The 21739-nt window shown below is 41.7% G+C and overlaps 1 protein-coding gene across 1 annotated transcript in view; it reads right to left on the reverse strand.

Annotated features, from left to right (window-relative positions):
- The window catches only part of ITPR2 (inositol 1,4,5-trisphosphate receptor type 2), a 241630-nt gene that overhangs the window by 162572 nt on the left and 57319 nt on the right, over window positions 1–21739 (reverse strand). The window contains exons 10-21 of the mRNA XM_058805787.1: window positions 21694–21738; window positions 12785–12939; window positions 11306–11405; window positions 11025–11185; window positions 8725–8866; window positions 7819–7977; window positions 6774–6946; window positions 4513–4632; window positions 4233–4418; window positions 3392–3643; window positions 2409–2553; window positions 1331–1481 (exon numbers count right to left, since the gene is read on the reverse strand). Coding sequence (XP_058661770.1) covers window positions 1331–1481; window positions 2409–2553; window positions 3392–3643; window positions 4233–4418; window positions 4513–4632; window positions 6774–6946; window positions 7819–7977; window positions 8725–8866; window positions 11025–11185; window positions 11306–11405; window positions 12785–12939; window positions 21694–21738 — 1789 coding nt within the window. The remainder of the gene's footprint in view (window positions 1–1330; window positions 1482–2408; window positions 2554–3391; window positions 3644–4232; window positions 4419–4512; window positions 4633–6773; window positions 6947–7818; window positions 7978–8724; window positions 8867–11024; window positions 11186–11305; window positions 11406–12784; window positions 12940–21693; window position 21739) is intronic.

Consider the following 21739-nt stretch of genomic DNA (forward strand, 5'->3'; position numbering starts at 1 on the left):
ACATGATTTTATGGGTAATAAATGTGAGTAAAAAAACACTAAACAAGATGTATAGTCAGGATTAAAGGCTCGGGCAGAGTGAGAACTAAGCAGAAGTACCACATCCGCATGTCCCATGTTGCAAATATGCCAAGATTGTGTCTGGAGTCAAACTGTGTCCAGAGCCATTTAAGAGGAGAGTCTGCAATGCAGTCTTTCAGGGACAAAAAAGAAAAACATAATTCCAAGTGTCTGGGCATACAGTCTTTTCTCTAGTGCTGAGGAGGGACTGCAGCCAGCTACAGCATGACTTGGTGTGCACTGCATTGCAGGAAAGACTTCCAGAGGGTGTCACTCAAGTCTGCTGGCAGTGATGGAGAGAAGATCAAGAGAACCAAGCATATGACTTCTTGGTTCAGAGATGACAATGACAGTCTACACCTCTCCAGAGTGTGTGAGCCTCAAAGAAAAGAGTTGTGAAGAACAGCACACTCCTGCAGGGCATTTGTGGGAGTGACTGAGCAAAATGATGATTAGAAAAACTCAAGGCTGGGAAAAGGCCTCCCAGAGAAAGCACAAAATAATTGTTTCCAACAAGACAGCTCATCCATTTTGGTGCTGTGAGCCAGCTGGCTGGCAACATCAGCTACATATTAAAACAGAATTTGCCATCAGTCAGTCTTCTGGACCCTCAGCCCACGCAACTGTCACGCCTCTCTTCCACTCACACAGAAAAACTAAATGCTACATTTCAGCACCTTCCTGGCATGCTCATTCTTCAGCCCAGTTTTAAACCACGGTAGCAAAGGTAGTGGGACATACAGAATAGTCCTAGGGTCATCAGAGAGGCATTGTGGTCTGGGTTCACAAAAGCATATTCTAAGCAGACAAACACAGGCAGAGGATGGCCTTCTCTGGACTTCCTTTGGGTACTTCTGCCATTGTGGGACCAGAACATCTCATTCTCCCTTTCAGTGAAGTGCTAAGAAGATTAACAATCAGCTGAGCCACAGATGAGCCACCATAATCCCTGTGCCCAGGCAAATGCTGCTTGAACTCCCTTGGGATGCTCAGAGCAAGGGGCATTGAGATTTAAAACCAAATCTGAAAACTCCAAATAAGCAAAGGAGCAGCAACACCAATGCAGTACCCAAAAGTCATGAAGGATGCAGCTCTGTTCAAAAAGGTTCCTTTTTAGCTGATCATCTTAATGCCCCCTGCAATGCATTCCTGTATGTGGGCTGATGTGGGAATACAGAACCTTGAAAGAGTAATGAGATTTTCCATAAATTATTTCCAACTTAAAAAGCTAATTACCCACTGGAATAACAGTCTGTGCTGCTCATCTCACCTCCATCCTGAAACTTGCTCAGCCTTTCGAAGTATGATGAGATGGGAACTTGAACAATATCCAGAATTGCCAGCAGCGTCCGGGTCAGCCTGAGAAGCTCACTAAAACTATAAAAGCCAAAGTATATGAGGTTTCGGGCCAGATGTACCACCTAGGAGAAAAAGAAAATAAAAATGAAGGAAGTAATGACAGCCTTTGTGGTTTTCAATTGCATTTCACACAGCAGCTTCCACAGAAATTCAGATGTTGAGTGCATTCAAACTAGCACAAGTCTTTCCACTGATTTTTGGACTAAGGCCAGTGACATTAAGTGTTTGTCAGGATTAGACAAAGCAATTGATCAATCAGCTTACAGCAGACAGCAAAACCAAGGTGAGATTTAGGAAGGCTTGAGAGGATAAAATTGCATCTGTGAAAATATATAAGATCTAGAAGAAAGACTCTGGGAAATTATTTAAAAAGGCAGCAGCCTTGGGGAAGATGGAAGTCAGCAGAAGAGTAAGATGACTGTTATAGGTTTGCACAGAGGTGATTTCAGGTGACCAGAGGCAAACACAATAAAGAGAAGTAGGCTGGAGGAAGAACTATAAATGCTGTAAGCATTTCCCCTTTATTCTTTGCTATGTGAACCTAGAAAATCTAGGCCTATCTTAAGTTTCTGTCAAGAATTTCACACAATGTTTAAACCACAGGATTAGATTATCCAGAGTGTTTCAGTGCGTGTAATAACCTATGCAGAAAACAGCACTTACTTATACTGAAGAATCCCTACAAATTGTTTCACTAATTTAGAAAGAACAGAAATATTCACCATTCACTCCCCAGAAATCCCCTCTCCCTCCACTGAAATGCAGCCACCACAGGAGAAGGAAAGAAAGGTTAGAAAAATACAGGAGACAAGAATATTATTTTCTGCAGTACCAGTCAGCACCAGGAACAACAGAATTAGGAACAGGTGCTTCTTTAGGCTATTTTACACCAACATTTATTCTGCAACTGGCTTTATTTTGAAAGAAGCAACATCATCTTATCTGAAATGAGGAATAGTGTAAGTAGGATGCAGATAGCTGAGAAGTACCTCAAATGTAAGTTTGTTTTTCTCTTTGTCTCCAAAGGGAAAGGGCTGATTCACAACTTCTTTCAAGTACTCTTCTACAAATTCCATTGTTAGTGCAAACTTTGTCTTCATTTCATTCCTTGAAGAGTCAGTGAAGGAATCATACCTACAATACAAGGCACAGAAAGAAGGAAAATTAAATATCTCTAATATCAGGATCAGTTGTCACTAAAGAAAAAACAAACCAGTCATGACCCTCTCAGATTACTTAGTTCAGCTCTCTGGAGATATGGAAAGTGGATGCCCAAACCTTCCTTTCAACAGTACCAGGAATGGGAAGAATACAGACAGGATAATACCACTCTTGTGGCAGATAGAACTCTTAAATCTTGCTGTGGCAATTCAACAAGGTCATTAACAGAAACAGCACTGCCTGATGCACTGCTGTGCTTCTTCCTCTGTCTGTCCAGCCAGATATTCCTAGCCTGGGAGCATCCCAGTGCTGCTGCTCCATCAAATCAGTGGAGCCAGACAGGGTTTCCACTGAAATCAATGGTCCTTTCTCTAAAATTAAATTTAACACATGCTTAAGTACTTCACTAAGTGAAGGCCAAAGCCTCTGTTAGTTGTTTGTGGACAGAGGCTGTGTCTTAATTCTGGGTTCCCAGCTGTGGCTTTCCATTGAACCGAATTCCAGCCTAGCAAACCTGTCATGTGAGACACAATAGGATTACTTGGAGTGCAGCTGGTCTGATGAAAGGCCATTCCATCTTCCCCAGCTTGTCCAATAAAAGAACATAGTGAAAAATAAAATTTAAATATTTAATGACTGAAAGCTGCCCATTGAAGTTTCCAAGAGTAACAATAATTAATAGTTCATGCTCTGCAAAAAAATGCCTTTTCACACATATGTTTTGTGGACTCTGGACATCTACAACCATTTTGCTCTGAGACTAACCCTACAAAGAGCTTTTGTACTTCAGCTTGAAGCACTTTCAACTCACTCATGAATGGTGATCTTGGTAGGAATTTCAGTCCACAATCTGGCGTACTTGACAGGCACCACAGACTCCTGGGGATCTCTGTCCACATGCATGTGCAGCATCAGGCGGCAAAAGGAAGCCCGCAGGTCATAGGGGAGGCTCTCATCAGACATACACCTGAGGATCAAGTCCACTGACAGCTGGGCAGAAATCTGGTTGATGGCGAGATACTGGCGGTCCAGGCACATTCTTGCAAAGAGGTTCAGTTGGTACCTTCAAAAAGAAAAAGGTAATAACGTGGTATTCAAGAAAATGGGTTGGAAATGAAAGAACACACCTCGGAATCTCATGTTACAAGCCTGTTGTGAGCCTTTCTGATATAAATCCTAAAAAATAACTAGAGTGATTTTGTTACGTAAGGGAGCAACTTGACATTAAAATTATTTGTTCAATTGTTGCTTCAATTTTGTAAAACATTATTCCACGATCCCATTTCTTTTCTAATCCTCAAGACACTCAGGACACTTGCTTATCAGATCATGCCTTGCTTCCAGGGCAGCACAACCTAAAATTAAGCTCAATAAATAAAAGGTTAGAGGCAAAATAAAAGACACACAAAGAGATGCGATGAGCAAAGGAAACTCAAGATTGGCCTGGAGTAGGCAGCAAAGACTGTGATAACTCCCACAAGAAAAACTTGAAATGAACTCTTAGTCTCAGTTTCTGGCATGAAACTGATTTCATGTTTTTTCTTTCACGATTCTGGTTTCCTTTTTTGATATTGCCAAATGAACTGGATAAGAACAGCACGGGGGGTCTTCAGAGAGTTTACATTTTCTTCCCTTTAAACAAGCAGTTTTACCTGTAGTAGGTAAGAACTTCTAAATCAGCTTTTGTGCCCTCCTTTGCCTCCTGAGCCAGATGCCTGATGGCTTTGCCGTGAGGCTCCTTGTTGCTGTCGATCCAGTAAAGCCACACCTCCTCTTCATCAATGTCATCTGAGATGACTGGGCATTCCAGGGGATTGTCCATTTGGGTTGAAACCAGCCTGCAAACACAAAGCACTCACAATGGAGCCACGAGCAAAGTGCTGGGAATTTAAGACAGCAGACAACAAAAAGTATCTGATTACAGATACTCACTTGGTCTGGATGAGAATGTCAGCATTCCCTGGGCTCAGCATAAACTTGCAGATGAGTTCCTGAGTTACTGGTATTGCTGTGGTGTTAGATACACACAGGTCTGACAGATAATCCAAGAATCTGCAGTCAAAAAACCACAGATGCAGCAGAACATGAGACTTAAACTACTACTGGGGAACTGCAGTAGAAATCTCTAGCACTCAGCACTAGAGGATGGGTAGACTACAGGGACTCTGTATCATGATATTTATCAACATATGATCTCTGCCAGTTCATACTCTTGCAACTCACAACACCTTCCACTAGATCAGGTTACTCCAAGCCCCATCCAACCTGGCCTTGAACACTGCCAGGGAATGCTGGGGCTACCAGAGAAGAGTGCAGATCTGTCAGGACCTGCAGATAGGAGTCTGCATTCAAAGAGGTCATTCCATGTAAAGCAGAAAGAACAAAGCTTTGCAGAGAAATCATCTTCCTATTAATTTATCTCTCAAATTTAGGTCTTCTGATGTTTAACAGGGCTCAGGCTGAGGCTTTCCTCACAGCTGGGACATTCATTAGGTACGAGGGTTTGTCTCTTTTCAGGGATTCCTGCGTGTGCAGTAACAGTAATCCATTTTTCAGCCTTTGACACACTGCAGTATAAAAAGGGTCTCTTCCTTCTATGTAGTTTCCACTTTCCATTATAGGAATTAAGTATCTCTGAGCCCACCACTCCTCTAGCAAATGTGGCTAAAACTGAGCAAGGTGCTCAAGAGCTGGTAGGGGAGCAGATGTGAACGAGCACACACACAGATCATATATTCCACTTCCTTAGAAATCTACATACAAACTCTGACCATCTCCTATCAGCCATCCAAGGATCCAACAGTTTGAACCTCTAAGCACAGACCACAGTCCCCACTAAAGTCTGGGAACTGTAGTGGGTGAGTACAGACAGCATTTTTAAGGTAGACGTAGGAAAAAATCCACCCACATAACTGAAACGAAGCTTTGTGGCAACTGGTAATTAAAACTGCATAGCAATCACAAAGATAAAATTAAGCAAACAGCACATAATTACATGGAATTCTGGGGAAGTCACCTGGTTGGAGCCAAAACTCAGGAGGGGTTTTTATTTTGTAACTCATGTGTTCTAGAGCAGAATGCCACAATTCTCACTCACCCCAACAGTGCTGCAAAAATCTACAAGACTCTCCATAAAAATCAGTATCAGGATCAAGTCTTTACTGTTCAGATTACACCATTCTGGCAAGGAGCAATTTTGAAACATTTATTGCTCCTGAACTCCTCAAAGAGATGGATACACAGCAGTTGCATGATATGGTTATGGCACAAATTCCATTACATCCTCCACCACAAGAAAATGCAATGTGCGATTTTCAATAAACACAGACCCTTCAGAGACAGAGCTGATCCTGTGATTTCCTCTTCATTTTGACCAAACCAAACACAGCTGAGCAGGGGAGAAGCAATGAGATTACAGAGTGAGGCCAAAGAGGCATATAGAAAATAATTGAGGCAGTGAAGCACCAAGGCCTTGAGCAATATCCTTAAAGGCTACCTGGAAAATGGTAGTCACAATTACAGAGGACAATATTTGGCCTTCAGTACATTCATTTCTTATACTTGTATTACTTTGCTCATTTTACAAGTGAAAATCCAATTGTAAAGAGATTTTTCCATTTAAAAATAAAGAAATCAAATTCTTTTATATTCTGACCTGAAGCTTATTAAAAAAAAAATCAGCTGAGTGAAGTTCAATGCCAGAAATTTTAATTTGGAACAAAATCCATTCTAGGACTCAAGTTTATGCGATCTACACTGTCCTAGGCCCTTTTCAGGTCTGACCTGGAATCAGAACCTGCAGGAAAACTGATATTATTAAAAGCTTAGAAAAATTGACATGTGTGTATAATTTACACCAGGATTATTAGCAGGGGAACCAACAAAAGTGGCAGTTTCACAGAGGAGCTGCAGAGCTGGGAGAAATTAAACTTTTTCTTAATTTCTCTTTGCCCCAGTCAGAACTGAGACCAAATTTTCAAGGTTGTCCTGTAAAGTATAAGCCCTCTTTTCAGTAACCTCTAGTTTTAAAATGTGGATATGGTTAAATTCCAAGAATTACAGGTAGTTCTAATATTTCCTGTACAGGTGGGGTTTTCATTTGCCAGGTCAAAACAGGGAGAAAGAGACATCAAAGCAATGAATAGCATGCAATTCACAGCTCCTGCAAAAATGCCCCATGGACCACTTCAAACCTTGGCTCTCGATTTCTCCTGAGTAAATTCACAAACGTCTCTATTTCTTTAGCCGTGATGTGTTTCTCTAGCAGTTTTCTGTTGTTGTGCAACAAAGCTGTGATGGTGTCTTCTGCCAGGATATCATAACCAATCTGGGACTGCATGACGCAGAAGTTCTTAGCAATATACTCCTGAAAAAAGGAAGAATTCCCACGATGACCTGATGAGCAGCAGTGCTTTCTCTTTTACAAACAAGGGGCATCCAGCTTAGTTAGCAATCAAACTAACACTCAAAACTTTCCTCTCTGAACTGGCCTGAACAAAAGAACTTCTGAATACCTCAAATATGTACCCTGAGAAAAAGATTCCATATTACGGATGACTAACTCTTCTTATTCTTTCATAAACCAAAGGAATGAATCCATGAAAATATATATAAAATTCAAGAAATGGCAACCTCTTTTTTTTTTTTTTTTTTTTTTAAAAAAGGGAAAACTGAAAGGTTTTTATAGTGTTTAAGAAGCTTTTTTCCTGAGTCTTCCCTCCTCCTTTTCTCTCCCTTCAGGACAGAAATATTTCTGTAAAACACTGGAAAGAAAACAAAGAAGCCACACAGCGGTTCAGGCTTTTATCTCCAGTCCCTTTAGTCCATGTTCTGAAATACCTCCTGCTCACAGGGAGTCTCCAGCAGTGGGAAATCAGGCTACCTGATATAACAACCTCTGCTCTGACTCACTGCCATCCCTCTACAAATATTTAAGCAAAAGAAACAGACAGCTTTGCAGATTTCCCACTTTGCAATCCAGGCTCCAAGAACATATTTTTAATAACAGAAAGCTCATGAATGAAGCAGTGAGCCCCAGTCTCAGTCTGCAAAAGTACAAAGTGAGCTTGTGATATTCATTGTTGAACTTTCAATTCACACACTACTAAGCTATACACACACAAAGAAAGGCCTTTCCCCATTACCACAGAATCCCACTTGTAAGGGTAGAGCACCATGTCAAACCCAGGACATATAATTATAGAAATCAGGAGGAAAATTATCTTTAACACCACTGACCTGGTTCTTCCTATAGTCCTGTTGGGAGTGTCTCAGAACTCTGTAACATAATCTTAACATGTATTTGTAGGGAGCATATCTCTGGTCGCCCAGGTCTTCAAGTCTCAGCATTGATCCTTCACCTTTGTCCTTAAAAGGAGCTTTGAGGATGCCAAATATCTGTTCAAAATCAAAATCACTGAGAGTGAAAACCAGACGCAGATTTTTGCTGAGCTTACATAATGGAAGTTCAGCAGAAATCAAAGACAATGGAAATGTGCTCTGACAGGATCAGCACAACAGCCTTGACTAAATACAAGTGGGAACACAATCTGAGACATCACAGCTTTATGCATTTGGGGTTAGCTTTACATTTCCCACCAACCTGATTGATAGTGCTTTTTCTTTACTATCCCCAAATTTAAACAGTTTTAGTTATATGTCCTAACTTTGGATAATTTAACGATCAAAAAGGAGGACAACACTAGCTTCTGTCCAGTCTCATCCTTTTCCCTTTAAAATTTCTTTCAGTTGACTTCTCAAAAAGGACATTAATTTTATTTACTTGCAAGTTTGCCCTCGTGCAAACAAAGAGTTCCACAGGGGGACTATGTGGGGAACACTTGCAGGATTGGGACAACATTCCATGTTTGTCTCAAATTTTCAGAACAATTTGCTCTCAAACATGATCTTGAATCTTATCAGAATCACAGGAAATTAAGAGCCTTCTGCAGCCCCTTGTGCTAGACTCTGATTTAGGGACCAAGAGATGAGCTTTGACCGAGTAGTGTAATTTCTACCCAATCCAGAGAGACACAAACCCAACCTGGCATAAGCCAACTTACCCAAAAATAACTTTTTCTCACATCATTCTCTCCTGCAATCTGTTTGCAAATACAATTAAGTTATTAACACAGTAGGACATACCTGAGCCAATATATTTTGCTCCCTCATTAATTTCTGTCGTTCCCGGTTTGGCTTGGTAATGATCACATCCAAAACTTCTTGCCCATTATTGGGCACATCAGCAACAAAGAAAATGAGATCTTCCAGTAGCTTGGTTACAAACCTAGAATGAATAGACAAATCATTACTATAAACAGTCACCCAACACTTGCTAGGATTCATTAAGAATGAGAATCACATTTATGCTAAGCTTTACCTGGCACAATGGAACTTCCACCACTGCAAAGTTAAGTTTGACATGTACATTAAGGATTCCAAGCCTTGGTTCAGCAAAAGCTTAAATCAATCACAGGGCTGTCTGCCAAGGCATTAAACAACAACCAAAGGGAAAACAAGAGAAAAATACAGGCTGCTGGATTGATACAGAGTATTCAGAGACCCAAAATCTATACCTGGTGGCCTCAAGGCCCAGGAGCAGTAAAAAGAAACTTACACAGCCTAGCAAGGATTTTTATGCTTTATCATGGGTCCATGAAACAAGATGATGGACTCACCAGAGGAATAAAAACATTCTGCCACTAGCTAATTTCCCTACTGACCCATGAAACTGTTTCATATATACATTTTTTCATAAATATATTCACATATAACTGTTTTCCTATATATACTGACCCAAGAAACTGCATTTGTTTCACTCTTTGCTAAACAAATATTTGTCAGAAGCAAGTGCTAAAAACAACAGAGGCAGTAGTAATTCCTTCTCTCCCACCTTCAGAAAATGCAAAAAGACAGAATATAAATGGAAAAAAAAGAAAACAAAGTCATTGCTGCCTCCTTGTTACTAACACCTTGCCAGACATGCAGTGAGAAACACAGATGTCCACAGACTTCAAAGAATATCCCTTAACAGCACCAGGCCAGCAATCTTTTACATGAAAAACTCAGCATCATCTCAATTTGGTCAATGGTATTTGCTAGTCTATAACTAACAAATCTGCCAGCTATGAAAGAGGCAGGCAAATTCCCAAGAAAATTTCAGTCATTTTTAGGAGCCAGACACAAAGTTCCCATTATCCACAAGTGAGCTGGGCTGCTCACCTAAACCCTCTGAGTGAAGGGGTGTGTCACCCCCACAAAATAAAGTAGAAAAGGCAGCTGTAGGATGGAGCAACAAGGAATAAACTGTTGGGACACCTACTTCCCTATGCTAGAAGGTGATAAGACAGGAAAAAGATGATTTGGGGTTTTTTCCAAAGGAAATCACAAGAACTAATGAATAATGGCACTGGTGTGAAACATCTCTGAATTGTTTTACACATTTGTTGTATCAATCTGTCAGCATCAAGACCTGACAATACTGACAGTGACAGGGATGTTCCACCTGGACACTGTCGTATCCCTCTCTGAGTCAACTCAATCATGAAATGGCCCCCACAGCTTTTCAAGTCTGAGTCCCAACAGCCAGGCATTAAAAATCTGCATGTTAGGGTATTAAATCATCTGGTGTAATTTCTACTGGAAACTGACTGCAAAAATTCAGTTTCATCACCAAAAAGACACACTTCAGAAAAAAAAAATAGCTGTATATGACATATTACAGTTATGAATTCACACTACCAGAGATGCTGTCTTATATTCAGTTTAACCACAGGCATCTGAAGACAAATAGTGAACTCCATCACTGGCAGTGGAATATATCTGGCTACAATGTACAACAAATATACTACAAAATCCCTTGATTCAGGGGAGAGTGTGAGGAGCAGACATTCCAATAGTGCCACAAACAAAATGGGAATGAATACAAGGGGTAAACACCAAATTGATGTAAAATAGAGAAAGAGAAGAGGGGAAAACAGGTATGAAAAAGCAAATGGAGCAGCTTCTCAGTCACACTGAGACCTCCTTCAAGGCTTTTGCAGATTTTGCAGTGTGGTGAACTTCACACAGGTCCAGAGCCCTGCAGTGCTGCTTTCATGTACATGAGAATCAGATGCAATGCACCTTCACATTACAGCGCAGAAGCAGATTATCAAAAGAAATCCAGATAAAGACATTTGCCCAGGGAACCACCCATTTATTTATGTGGCCAGTGAGGTGGGGAAGTGCTGTTTACCCCCCTTTTACACAGGAATACACACACCAGCCTGAGGAACAGCAAGTATGCTCCAATAGAGGGGGCATCTAACCCCAGGCTGGCACTCTCAGAACTGAAGTGTCCTCTCCCAGTTGCCTCTGTCCATGTGGATATCACCTACCCATGACTGTGTTACCATGAGTAACCAAACATCAATTTAGCAGGGGAAAAAATAAAACTCACTAACCTCCTTTCATTCTGGGTTATTGTTCCGTTCTCCAGCTTTTTAACAGTTGATGCTAGAACCTTGTTGGCATCATTGGCAAAGTCCAAGTCTCTGACCTCAGAGAGAGGAACTGATACAATGGCAAAAGCTTCCTTGTCTTCTTTGGTTTGGCACGTCCCAATCTGCAATGATTTTTGGTTTAAAGTGGGTGAGAAATCCTCTTACCTTTATCCTAATTATTATGCACACTTCATAGGTTAGAAGTGAGCCAGCATCAGGAACGAGTTTGGGGTTTTGTTTACCTTTAACATCACAGGCCTCTCCTCCTCAGTGTCTATGGGGATGCTGGTGCTGGTGACCCAAGTGTTGGTGCACAAGTGCCTCAGTCGGACGTAGGAGTTCCTACAGGGGACAGAGCAAACAGCAGCTGAGATGGATCAGTCCTGAGCCCACGTGGGCAAATGGGATGCCCTGCAACACCTGCCTGTGGCATGAGGCTGGAGAGCAGCAGCCACACCAGCTGCTGCAATAAAAAAGGGAGGTGGACCTAAAAGACACTGCAGTACTCCTTCCCTTGACTCCTTCTTTCTCACCCAGACCAGAGCTGCAACAAGAACAGCCAGCATCTTGGGATTATGCAGAATGCAGGGTTTAAGTATTTATGTAAGTCTAGGAGTAAAATATTCTTTAAAGGAAAAAAAAAAACTAAAAGGAAGATGTTATAAAATCCCATCTGAACAGAAATACATTTCATGAATAAACCCAATTCTTTTATTATTTTTTTCCTGCAGAATAACGAATCCTTTTAAGCTGTCACAGCACAAAAGCCAGAAAGTAAAGCTGACCGTGGTTTCACAGCTTCATCATTATGATCTGCAAACCCTTGTTCCAGAGCAAGCATTTACAGTACCAGTTCTCAACTGAAAATCAAGTGAACAAAGAGCAGATATGAGATCCTTCTAAATTCTTTCCATATGATAATCTGTGGTATTATCAAAAAGCAGAGCTGAGAAATCAATTACAATTTTAACTCTGAATTTTACTTTTGAAATATATTCACTGTGGTCTCCATTCACGCTCTCCCTTTCACGATGATGGGCTTTTGAGTATTCAAGTAAGCAAATTATCTGGCAGAACTTAGCATAGCAAACACACTTCAAAGTCACATACATCAGTATTTGTGGGTACCCAGCTTTAAAATCCACCCTCATAACAACCAGCCCCAAGTGTCTGCAAGCCCATTCAGTCACAACCAACACCGTGTGACTTATCTAACCAATCTCAGCTATGCTACACAGCTAAAATTTCAAATATTGACAATTAAAACCCAGAAGCCACTTGCTGAATACATTTGAATAACAAATGTGCTCAGTGGCATCATGATCTGTCAGGGAAATACAAGCCCAGCTCACCCCACACATTATTTTGTTGGGAACAACTCAGTTAAATCTATTAAAAGTACATTTTTTTCAAACAGTGCACAGAGCTCAATTCTATCCTGGCACAGATCTGTGCAATATTTAGACCATTATTTTTTCTCTCTCTCTAAGTGTCACTTGTTTTATCCTTGTAATTATTTTACCCAGTCACAGCAGCAGTATCATGTTTTATACATCCCTTATTTATCCATGAACACTCCTCAAATTTTAACAGAAGGATAATACTTGCTCATGTTTGCTTTTTTTCTGCTTTACTCACCAGCATAATGCCAGGAAGAAACCCTGTCAATACAGCACTATTTTCTGCCCTTTTTTCATTTCCTTTTTTTTTTTTTATTTTACCTTGGAACCAGGCAATCAGCTCTCTGAAGGGTGGTGGCATCCAGTTCAAAGAGAGATGCAATGTCATTTCCATGTGGCACAGAGACCAAAGTATACATAATCTTCTCCCCTGCCTGGCGTTTCTTCTTTGAAGCAGGAAGGTCGCCTTCTCTCTGCTGATTAGGCACAAGGGTTATTTGCTTGCATCAGGGCCCATTAGAAATTCTTCAATTACCTTGCAGACAAGTAATATGTCTGAATTTTTTTTTTTTTTTTTTTTTACCTTCGAGCAAGAATCTACCACGACTGGCTTTGGAGTAACACAAAGGATGCACTTTGCTTCATGGGGTCTCAGGCAGTCATTAGAACAACAGCAGGCCACAAGCTATAGAGGCATTGCAGCACTGGTTATGCTTTTTTGGACACCTACAACCTCAAAAACCTGCAGTAGCTGCAGACCCCTCACTCCCACCTGATGCAACTACACAGTGCCGATCTGGAAAGGGCCACATTTGAAACAAGAGAATGAATGAAAATTAGTTGTCTGGGTTTAAGACAAGTAGGGGATTTAAAAACTAAGCAATTTGCTTCAATCTATTGTTGTTTTATGTAAGTTTGATGGCTTTTTCCTCTCAGATTGCAGAATCAGAGCAGCACGCTTTCAGAGAATCACAGAATCATTTAGGTTGGAAAAGATCTCCAAGATTACCAAGTCCACCCTTTGACCACCTTGTCACTAAACTCACCACCTTGTCAACTAAACTCAAGCCATGTCCAGTTGTTTCCTGAATACCTCCAGGGATGGGGACTCCATCACCTCCCTGGGCAACCCCTTCCAATGTTTGTCAGACCTTTCCAAGAAGAAATTATTCCTGATGACCAACCTGAAGCTCCTGTGGAGCAGCTTGAGGCCATTTCCTCTTATCCTGTGCACACTCTCCAAAGAGCAGGAGGCAGAACATCCGCTCCATCAGGACCAGCTTGACATGGCAAGGGGGGCAGGCAAAGCCCCAGCTGGATTGCATTACAAATCTCAGCACAGGCTGATAACACACCGAGACTGGGTCCAACACAGGTCTGATTTTACCCCCTGCAAGGGCAGGAGCTGTCCTTTTGAGGGACAGAGTTACTCAGCCAAAGCCATGAGCTAAGGTGGGATCAGCCTCTCACCACCTGCTGAGAGCCCAGGGGAATTTTGTGACCCCGCAGCACCATCCTCATATCTTTAGTCACCTCCACAGCTTTGCCTACAGACTCCAGATGCCACCTTCCCTGAGAACATTTCTTGGCTTGATGGAGTCACTCAGAGCTATCCACACAGCAACCAAGAGAATTACTGGTGTGAGTAAAAGCTGCTCCTCTGGGGTGCCGAGTTACACATCCAACAAAAGACTGATAACCAATTAAGAGACTGGCAGCCCAGGGCCATTCATGTACACAGAATACATCACAGAGGGAGAGGAGAAGAGGAATGAGGAAAGCCAAAAGAGAAAAAAATCCAACCCAGGAAGCATGAAATGCTATTATGATGATTTACAATACACCACTAAGGAAGAGCTGTACAACATAAAAGGCCAGGCTCTACTTGGTTTGCATTAGTAACTTGATTAAAACCAAACTTTAAGGGATAATCAAGGGCAAAGCTTTGATTATCCATATTGCCAATTGAAATTAAACAACAAAATCGAGGATGGGTGAAATTGTGGAAGAAAGGGTTAGTTATCAACTCATTTCAAGGCACTTTTTGAAGCCTTCCAAAACATCAATTTTTTCATTATCAAGCTTACAAAATGCCAGCTCTCCATCCCATTACTTCTATCAAGGATGGAGAGAGCAGAAAAAAATACAGAAATACATTTTTCCTAGGCTCCTCTAGTCATTAGGGTACTGCCACAAGTGTTTGAGAGGAAGGCTTGCTAAGACAAAGAGCAACCATCTCCTGTGACTTGCACAAGAGTAAACTCATCTGACAGTCCCCACATCCTCTTGTATCTTATGCTCAAAAATACTACTGAAAATGCACAAAAAAATTTAACCTATATGCAAGGATTGAGAAAACAGCAAATTGCTTTTGTGATTTCCATACATATTTTGTTGTACGTACTCGTGATGAAACACAAACTGAAAAGGCATAGAAACAATAAAAACATCCTTCTGAGAGCTTAACAGGTGTGAGTCAGAGTCTAATATTAAATGAAAAACTACTTCCTACACTTCATAGCAAAACAGAAAACTGGAAATCCAGTTTAAAATTCAAGAGATCTGTAAAGGAGTGAGTAGCACATGATAGTTTAGGACAGCATCCAAACTTTTTGATATTTTCCACAACTTACAGTGAAATCTAATTAGGGTTTCCCAGAAACTACCCACTTCACTGTAATTTCCAAACTGAAATGACTGTTATACAAAAAGGCAGGACACTTCATAATTGTATGGTTTTCTTTTTATCCTGGGGCTCTGAGTAAAATACAGACCAAAACATGAAACCATACTGGGAGGGAACATGGACAGGACACCTGACCCAGACTGGGCAAAGGGATATTCCCCACCACAGAACACCATGACCAGTGTATAAAGTGGGTGAGCTGGCAGGAGGCAAAGTCAGGTCCCCTGTGCTTTAGGAGCACACAACCATTAGCTCTGTGGACAAGTTCACCCAGCAGTTTGGGGCTAACCCTGCTCATTACCCGGTGACCCCAGAAGTAGGATAGATCCAGCTGAGCAATGAGTTCACCAGCCCTAAATCCCATCAACCCATCAATGTCTGCCAGGTACTAAGCTTAGTACCTGGCAGACATTGGAACAAGATCTGGTTTTTAGCCTAAGAAGAAATTCTACTTCAACAGAGGGCAAGACAGTGCCTGCAACACAGCTAACTGCAATGCCAAGCTTAGGTGAGCAAAATCAGACCTGCATGAGAGCTGTACAGCAGTTCCAGGCTGAACTCCCCCACAAACCTCAGAACTCTCCTTACAGCAATAATTTAGAATCTGAATCTCACAACCCAACCTAGGTTATGGGAGTTAAGCACTACTCATGAGAAAAAAAATCCAAGAAGTGATCCCCAACCTGAGAGCTCTGGAAACAAATTTTATACAAGGGGTACATGAGAGACAGCAATGCTGTCATTACATAGGACCAAACATGAATGTGTATTTGTGCCTCATTTTATGTCCCAGTGCACGTGCACATGCCTGTGTGGGAGAGAGAGAATGCACAGACACTTGCATACAGAAAGCCTCTCACGATAAATTAAATTTAGTAAGCAGCCATCAGAATCTGCACTTAACCCAGCCATTATTGAATCAGCAGGTGAGTCCATGTGAGGATGTGGAAAGAAGTGAAAGTACTAGGCTAGTTTAAATTAATTAGACAATAGCTTAGGAGAAGTACTGCATTCCTAAGCAGATGAAAACAAGGTGACATTTGCTCAGGTAGAAACTGGCATATGAGCAGATGCAGCCAGCAAAACTGGATTCAATTAAGAGAAAAGAAGAAAAGAACTGCAAAGGAACTCAAATGCAGAGAGAAGAAAATTCAACTTAAAGCAGTGTGAAGAGAAAGCCAATCGAACAGTTTCAGAGATGTTGGCAATATGGTCAGTGACAGCCAAGGAAAACACTTCCAGGATTTAATAAAAAATAAACAAAACCAGGTGGATTACATGCCAGGAGCATAGAGAACTGTGGGTAAAACAATATTACCAAATAGTACATTCCTGAAAGGAAAATGTATATAGTTTTGATTGTCCCAAACTACAACAAACTAGCCACAGGCTGTCACAAGTCACATCAGACACATACCCAAGGTGAGGAAGGTGCAATCACTTCATTCTTGTGCACTGGTTAAATCACTCACAAGGATCAAGGAGGTCACACATTGAGTTCTGCTTCTGCCTGTCAGGAGTTGGATCCACCCCTTCCAAACAACCCAGTGTAAGTATCAGAGGTACAAAGAGCAGAGTCAGCTCCTTCAGCCTGAGAAAACCTCAGTGTGCACTGGCATAGAGAGCTATGAGCCCCCATCCTTATTCTGCAGCAGCAAAGCTCAATAATCACATCCAGGAAGGGGAACTGAGTAAACCCCCATGGCCCAGCCAGGGTGGGACTCACCTAAGAAAGCAAAAGCTGAACATTCATAAAAAGAGTCCTGGGTGGTGAGAAAAACCTCCATTTTGGTGAGAAGGGGAAATACTGATCCAGGCCCACCGCAAAGTCTTTAGCTCCTGGGCTACCACTACTGATTTACACTGCACCATGATTTAAAAAGAAGCTTAAAGACAAAAAAAAAAAAGCACAAACATACTGCTTGCCATGTGGAAGGCAAATGTAAGGAGAGACAAATCCCATGCTGGAATCAGTGACAAAATAATCAGGTCCAATGAGATTTGTCCTCCTTGAGACTTAGAGCTCAGCAGATAACACTTTTCACAGCTCTTAACAGAATTTGCTAGTAATTGCTACTATCCCAAAACTTCCTTATTTAAGTCAACTGGGCATCATACCTAAAATTCAAGAGACCTACATGGAGTTTTGCTTACAGGAGGGCCTTCATTTCAACTGCAAAAAGCAATCCAAAAACACGACAGACCTAAAATACCTTTTCTTTTAGAAACCAAATCTACAATTCCAATTGGTGAAGACACCTCTTGTGGCATAGAGACAGACAAGGATAATGCCCTGCTCCTGAATGAATACATTAAGCTGCACTACAGATTTCAGCAGAAATTAAATTTAATAGCAGCCAGAGTTCTGAAAATGCCTGTTAAATCCAGAGCAATGTGGTATCTCAATACGTTAACCCAGTTTAGGAGGCTCTTACAAAACCAGCATTTTCACAGAGCAGTAACGTGAGCAGAACTCCATAGGTTAGATTATTTTTAAAATTCTTTATGAGAAGAAAATGGAGTAAATGAATGGCCAGCCTTGCTCCTGCCTGCTAGGAGCCCTGGCAGACAGCACAGCAGTTAGCCTCCTGTAACACCTTCACTGTTGACTCATTTGTGAGTCATCGCGTTTTTAGCAGAGACATCACGTTGCAATCCTGTTGTTAGGAGCCAGAGACATTCTGTAAGAAACAATGTATGCATTTCCAGAGCTGATTCAGACCCGTGTGCAACAGCAGAATAATAATAATGCACCGGCATCCGTGTCTCCCCTTCTCCCCCAGCCTCCCCGGTGGTCTGACTGCTGGCTTTATATAAGCTGCCATTTTTAAGCTGATGATTTTTCTTTTCTCTTTTCTTTTCAGTGTTTTTCAGATTCTCTATTCTACTTGTTTAAACAGCATCACCCACATAAAATATGTAATTCAATATAGGTCATTCCTGGAAGGTAAAATAAAATATTTTTTAATAAAAACAAATTAATTTACAGTTTTTATCAGGAAAAAAAATCTCCTGGGTTGACAGCAAAAAGGAAAAGTTAGAATTGCAGAATGTTGGGAATTCATAAAGATATATAAACAGAAGTCAAAGGAGATACATCAAATTGTACCTGGCAGCCCACAGTAGAACTGCCCAACTTCTTTACAAGATAAGTGAGTACATACCAGTCTCCACCCTAACAAAAATCTCAACAATAAAAGACAGATGGGAACTGGTTAGAATTAGCCCTCTCATGAAAATGCAGACAAATGGAGATAAGGTACCCATCCAAAGTCAGCCTTTAACACAAAGGCACTAACAAATGCCAGGTTCCCAGCTGCTCCTGACATTTCCCTGTTGTTGGTAGCATTCTTCTTGATGCTGTACATTTCTCTCCTTAGAACAAGCATAGTAATTTGCAGCATAAAAAACACCAATTTTGGGGTTAGTGGGAGCTGTAACACAGAGCACTGCATTTTGATACATGAGACACTACAATCTCCTGGACTTTAAGAGATGAAGGAGCCCTCATTTGATAAGACCCTTAAATCTCAAAAAGGTCTTCCCACTTAAAAAAAATATTCTGGAAGTTAGATGTGGGAATATCAATAACTCATTGCAAGGCCAAATTTTACCAGAATTAAAAGCAGTGCTTCACAAGACAATTTGGCTGGATTGTCAAGAAGCAGCTCATAAACAAGCAATGAACCTCAGTCCAAACATACATTTAATGCTTGGGAACAGAAGTCCCAGTGACTTCCAGTAATATTTATGCTCTCTGGAGCCAAAACTCTTTTAACCCTTAAGTGACTCTGGAGTCACTTAAGGCAAGGCAGAAAAGATGTGCTTAGGCAGAACCCTGGTGTCCGTGCCCACTGCTGCATCATGGAAAACCATTCTCCATTGCTGCTTCCCAAAATTCAGTTGCCTGAGCCACTGGGATCAGGCCTTGTAAACCAGGACATGAACATGCACAAGCAGCCCCAGCACATGCTGAGGGGTTCAGGGCTGGCACAGAATGCACAGATGGCTGTGCTGCCTTTAAAACGCAGACAACAGAGAAGGAACTACTACTGTTTCATCCAACAGTCCAGTAGAGAAAAGAGAGTCCCAGAATGGCTCAGGCTGAAGGGACCACAGTGGGTCAGTGCCACCTCCCTCCCTGCTCCAACAGGGCCATGCCAGAGCACAGGGCACAGGGTTGTGTCCAGATGGTTCTGGAATATCCCCAGCGAGGAGACTCCACACTCTCTCTGGACAATCTGTTCAGTGCTCAATCACTGCCCAGGACAGAAGTTCTGCCTCCTGCCCAGGTGGAACCTCCTGGGCTCAGTCCCTGCCCGTTCCTCTGGTGCCATTGCTGGGCCCTGGGGCAGAGCCTGGGCCCTGCTCGGAGCCCTCCCTGCACACAGGGACACCCAGGGCTGAGGGCCCCTCTCAGCTGGGGCTCCTCTCCAGGCTGGACAGCCCCAGCTCCCTCAGCCTTTCCCTGCCACAGATGCTCCAGGCCCTGAATCATCTCTGCAGCCTCCACTGGCCCCAATCCAGGAGCTCCCTGTCCCTGCTGTGCTGAGGAGCCCAGGACTGGACACAGCACTGCAGATGTGCCACACAGGGCTGGGCAGAGGGGCAGGATCACTCCCTGAGCTGCTGGCACTGCTCTTCCCAGTGCACCCCAGGATTCCATTGGCCTTCTTGGCCTCAAGGGCACAGGCTACAGGTTCAGCCCTTCAGTCACGAGGATTCGTTTACTCATCTCCTATTTCCCTGCTACTCAGACTTCAAATTTTGCTGGGGTAGGTCCACTTCAACCTCTCCACTACATATTTACTTCATGGGCAATATTTCAAAATTAATTGCTTCAAAGGATGGAAAAGAAGGTGCCTTTGCTGTGAGCCCGTTAGGCAGAGACCAGACAGAGGAAACACTACAGATGATAACCAGAGCAAGGAAAGCCTGTGTGCTCCAGGTTATGTGCTATTGGATACAAGAGTGACATAGCTGACCCTCCAAGAACTCCAAATATTACAAGATTCTTTTACTTTTGAGGGACAATTCAATGCACTGCATCATTGTAACATCAAAGAAATTCCTGCACAGGGATATAAAGTTTCTACATTGGGTTGCTCCAGGGCTAAATGAAGGCTTAAATAGCCATTGCTGACTCATGGCATTTCCAACAAGATTATAAAGGAGTGAAGGATCCAAAAGGATTTTTACCACACTAATAGAGCCTGTAGCCTTGGATTTACATGGAGGTGTCACCAAAAATTGCTAGAAGTTCTTCCACAAAACATCTTTCATAGGAAAGTGCTGACTGCATAAATTAAAATGTCCACAGAGATATCAGCTTTAATCATCAATCAGCTTTGATTACTTTTTTATTGGAAGCATTCCTCTAATGTGCTTTATCTGGTCTGGGGTTTTAGCTGAAACCAATATCGAGGAGGAATAAGCCAAACTGATAGTGAAACCACCTTTAACATTCATGCTTAAATTACATTTGTGCCTTTGTCATTATCCAGTCCAGGGAATATTTAACTATTTAGATGAACTGGAATGGCTACAGAGGGAAAACTTACACCATAAATAAGTATGGTGTGGTACCATAGGATTGGCTCCTCAGTGACAAGGGCCTAACACCTACTCACTGGAGAATTCTAGAACTGATCTTGATTTCCATTCCAAAGCTTCAAAGGCCTCAAGTTTCATTTCAATACAAAAGAGAAACAACTGGTGGAACTTCTGTACTTTCATAGGAGAGAATTCTCATTTCTCTAGACAGCTTAGCTCTTATTGCAATATCACCACTAATGCCAAATATCAGGGAAGATGGAAAACCAATGTAGCCAACTCCTATGAAAGGCTTCATTTTTATTAAAATTGCAGTCCTCAAGGCATGTAATTATGTAAGAATCTTGGGTTTCTTGTCATGAAAAATCAAAAATTCCTTCTCTGTGCAGAGAAAAACTTGAAAATGTGTCCTCTTAAAGAACAAAAGCCGGAAGGCAAGCAGAGAGAAATTAAATTGAATTTTTTGAAGAAGATCTCGGCTTTTCCAAGGCAATCTCATGAATTTGATGAAGGAATTATTCTTTTTGGGAATATTTGTTGACTTAGTAACAATAAGACTCCCTCAAGGAGACTTCCCCCAACTCCACTTCCTTCACACACTATAATCTCCATGTCTGGCCTCATTAGTCAGAATTAGCTAAAATACTGTTGAAGCTGTATCAGGCAAAGGCTGTTGCCAGGAAATAACACATCTGAGCTAAGAACCAACACATTTCATATCTGCAGTCAGACAACAAGCAGAACAGCTTCAACTAATGCCACTTTGATGCAGAATTTGAATAAGTTTCTTATCATTTGCCTCAGAGTGAGGGAAAACTTTCTGAATTGCCAGTTCCGAGATACATCCTACCTTACACAGGATATGGAAAACAATCCCAGCAGCTGGAACACATAAGGAAAAGGAAAGCTATGAAGAGCTTCCATATGTCAGGATGTGCTGGGTTAAGGATACAGCATTCCCCAGATTATATGCAACATAAATTCCACTTACCAAAGCTTTTCCTTCATTATTACCTTCTGGGTAGTGTGGGTTAAGC

This window comes from Ammospiza caudacuta, chromosome 5 (assembly GCF_027887145.1).
Source record: "Ammospiza caudacuta isolate bAmmCau1 chromosome 5, bAmmCau1.pri, whole genome shotgun sequence".
NCBI lineage: Eukaryota > Metazoa > Chordata > Aves > Passeriformes > Passerellidae > Ammospiza > Ammospiza caudacuta.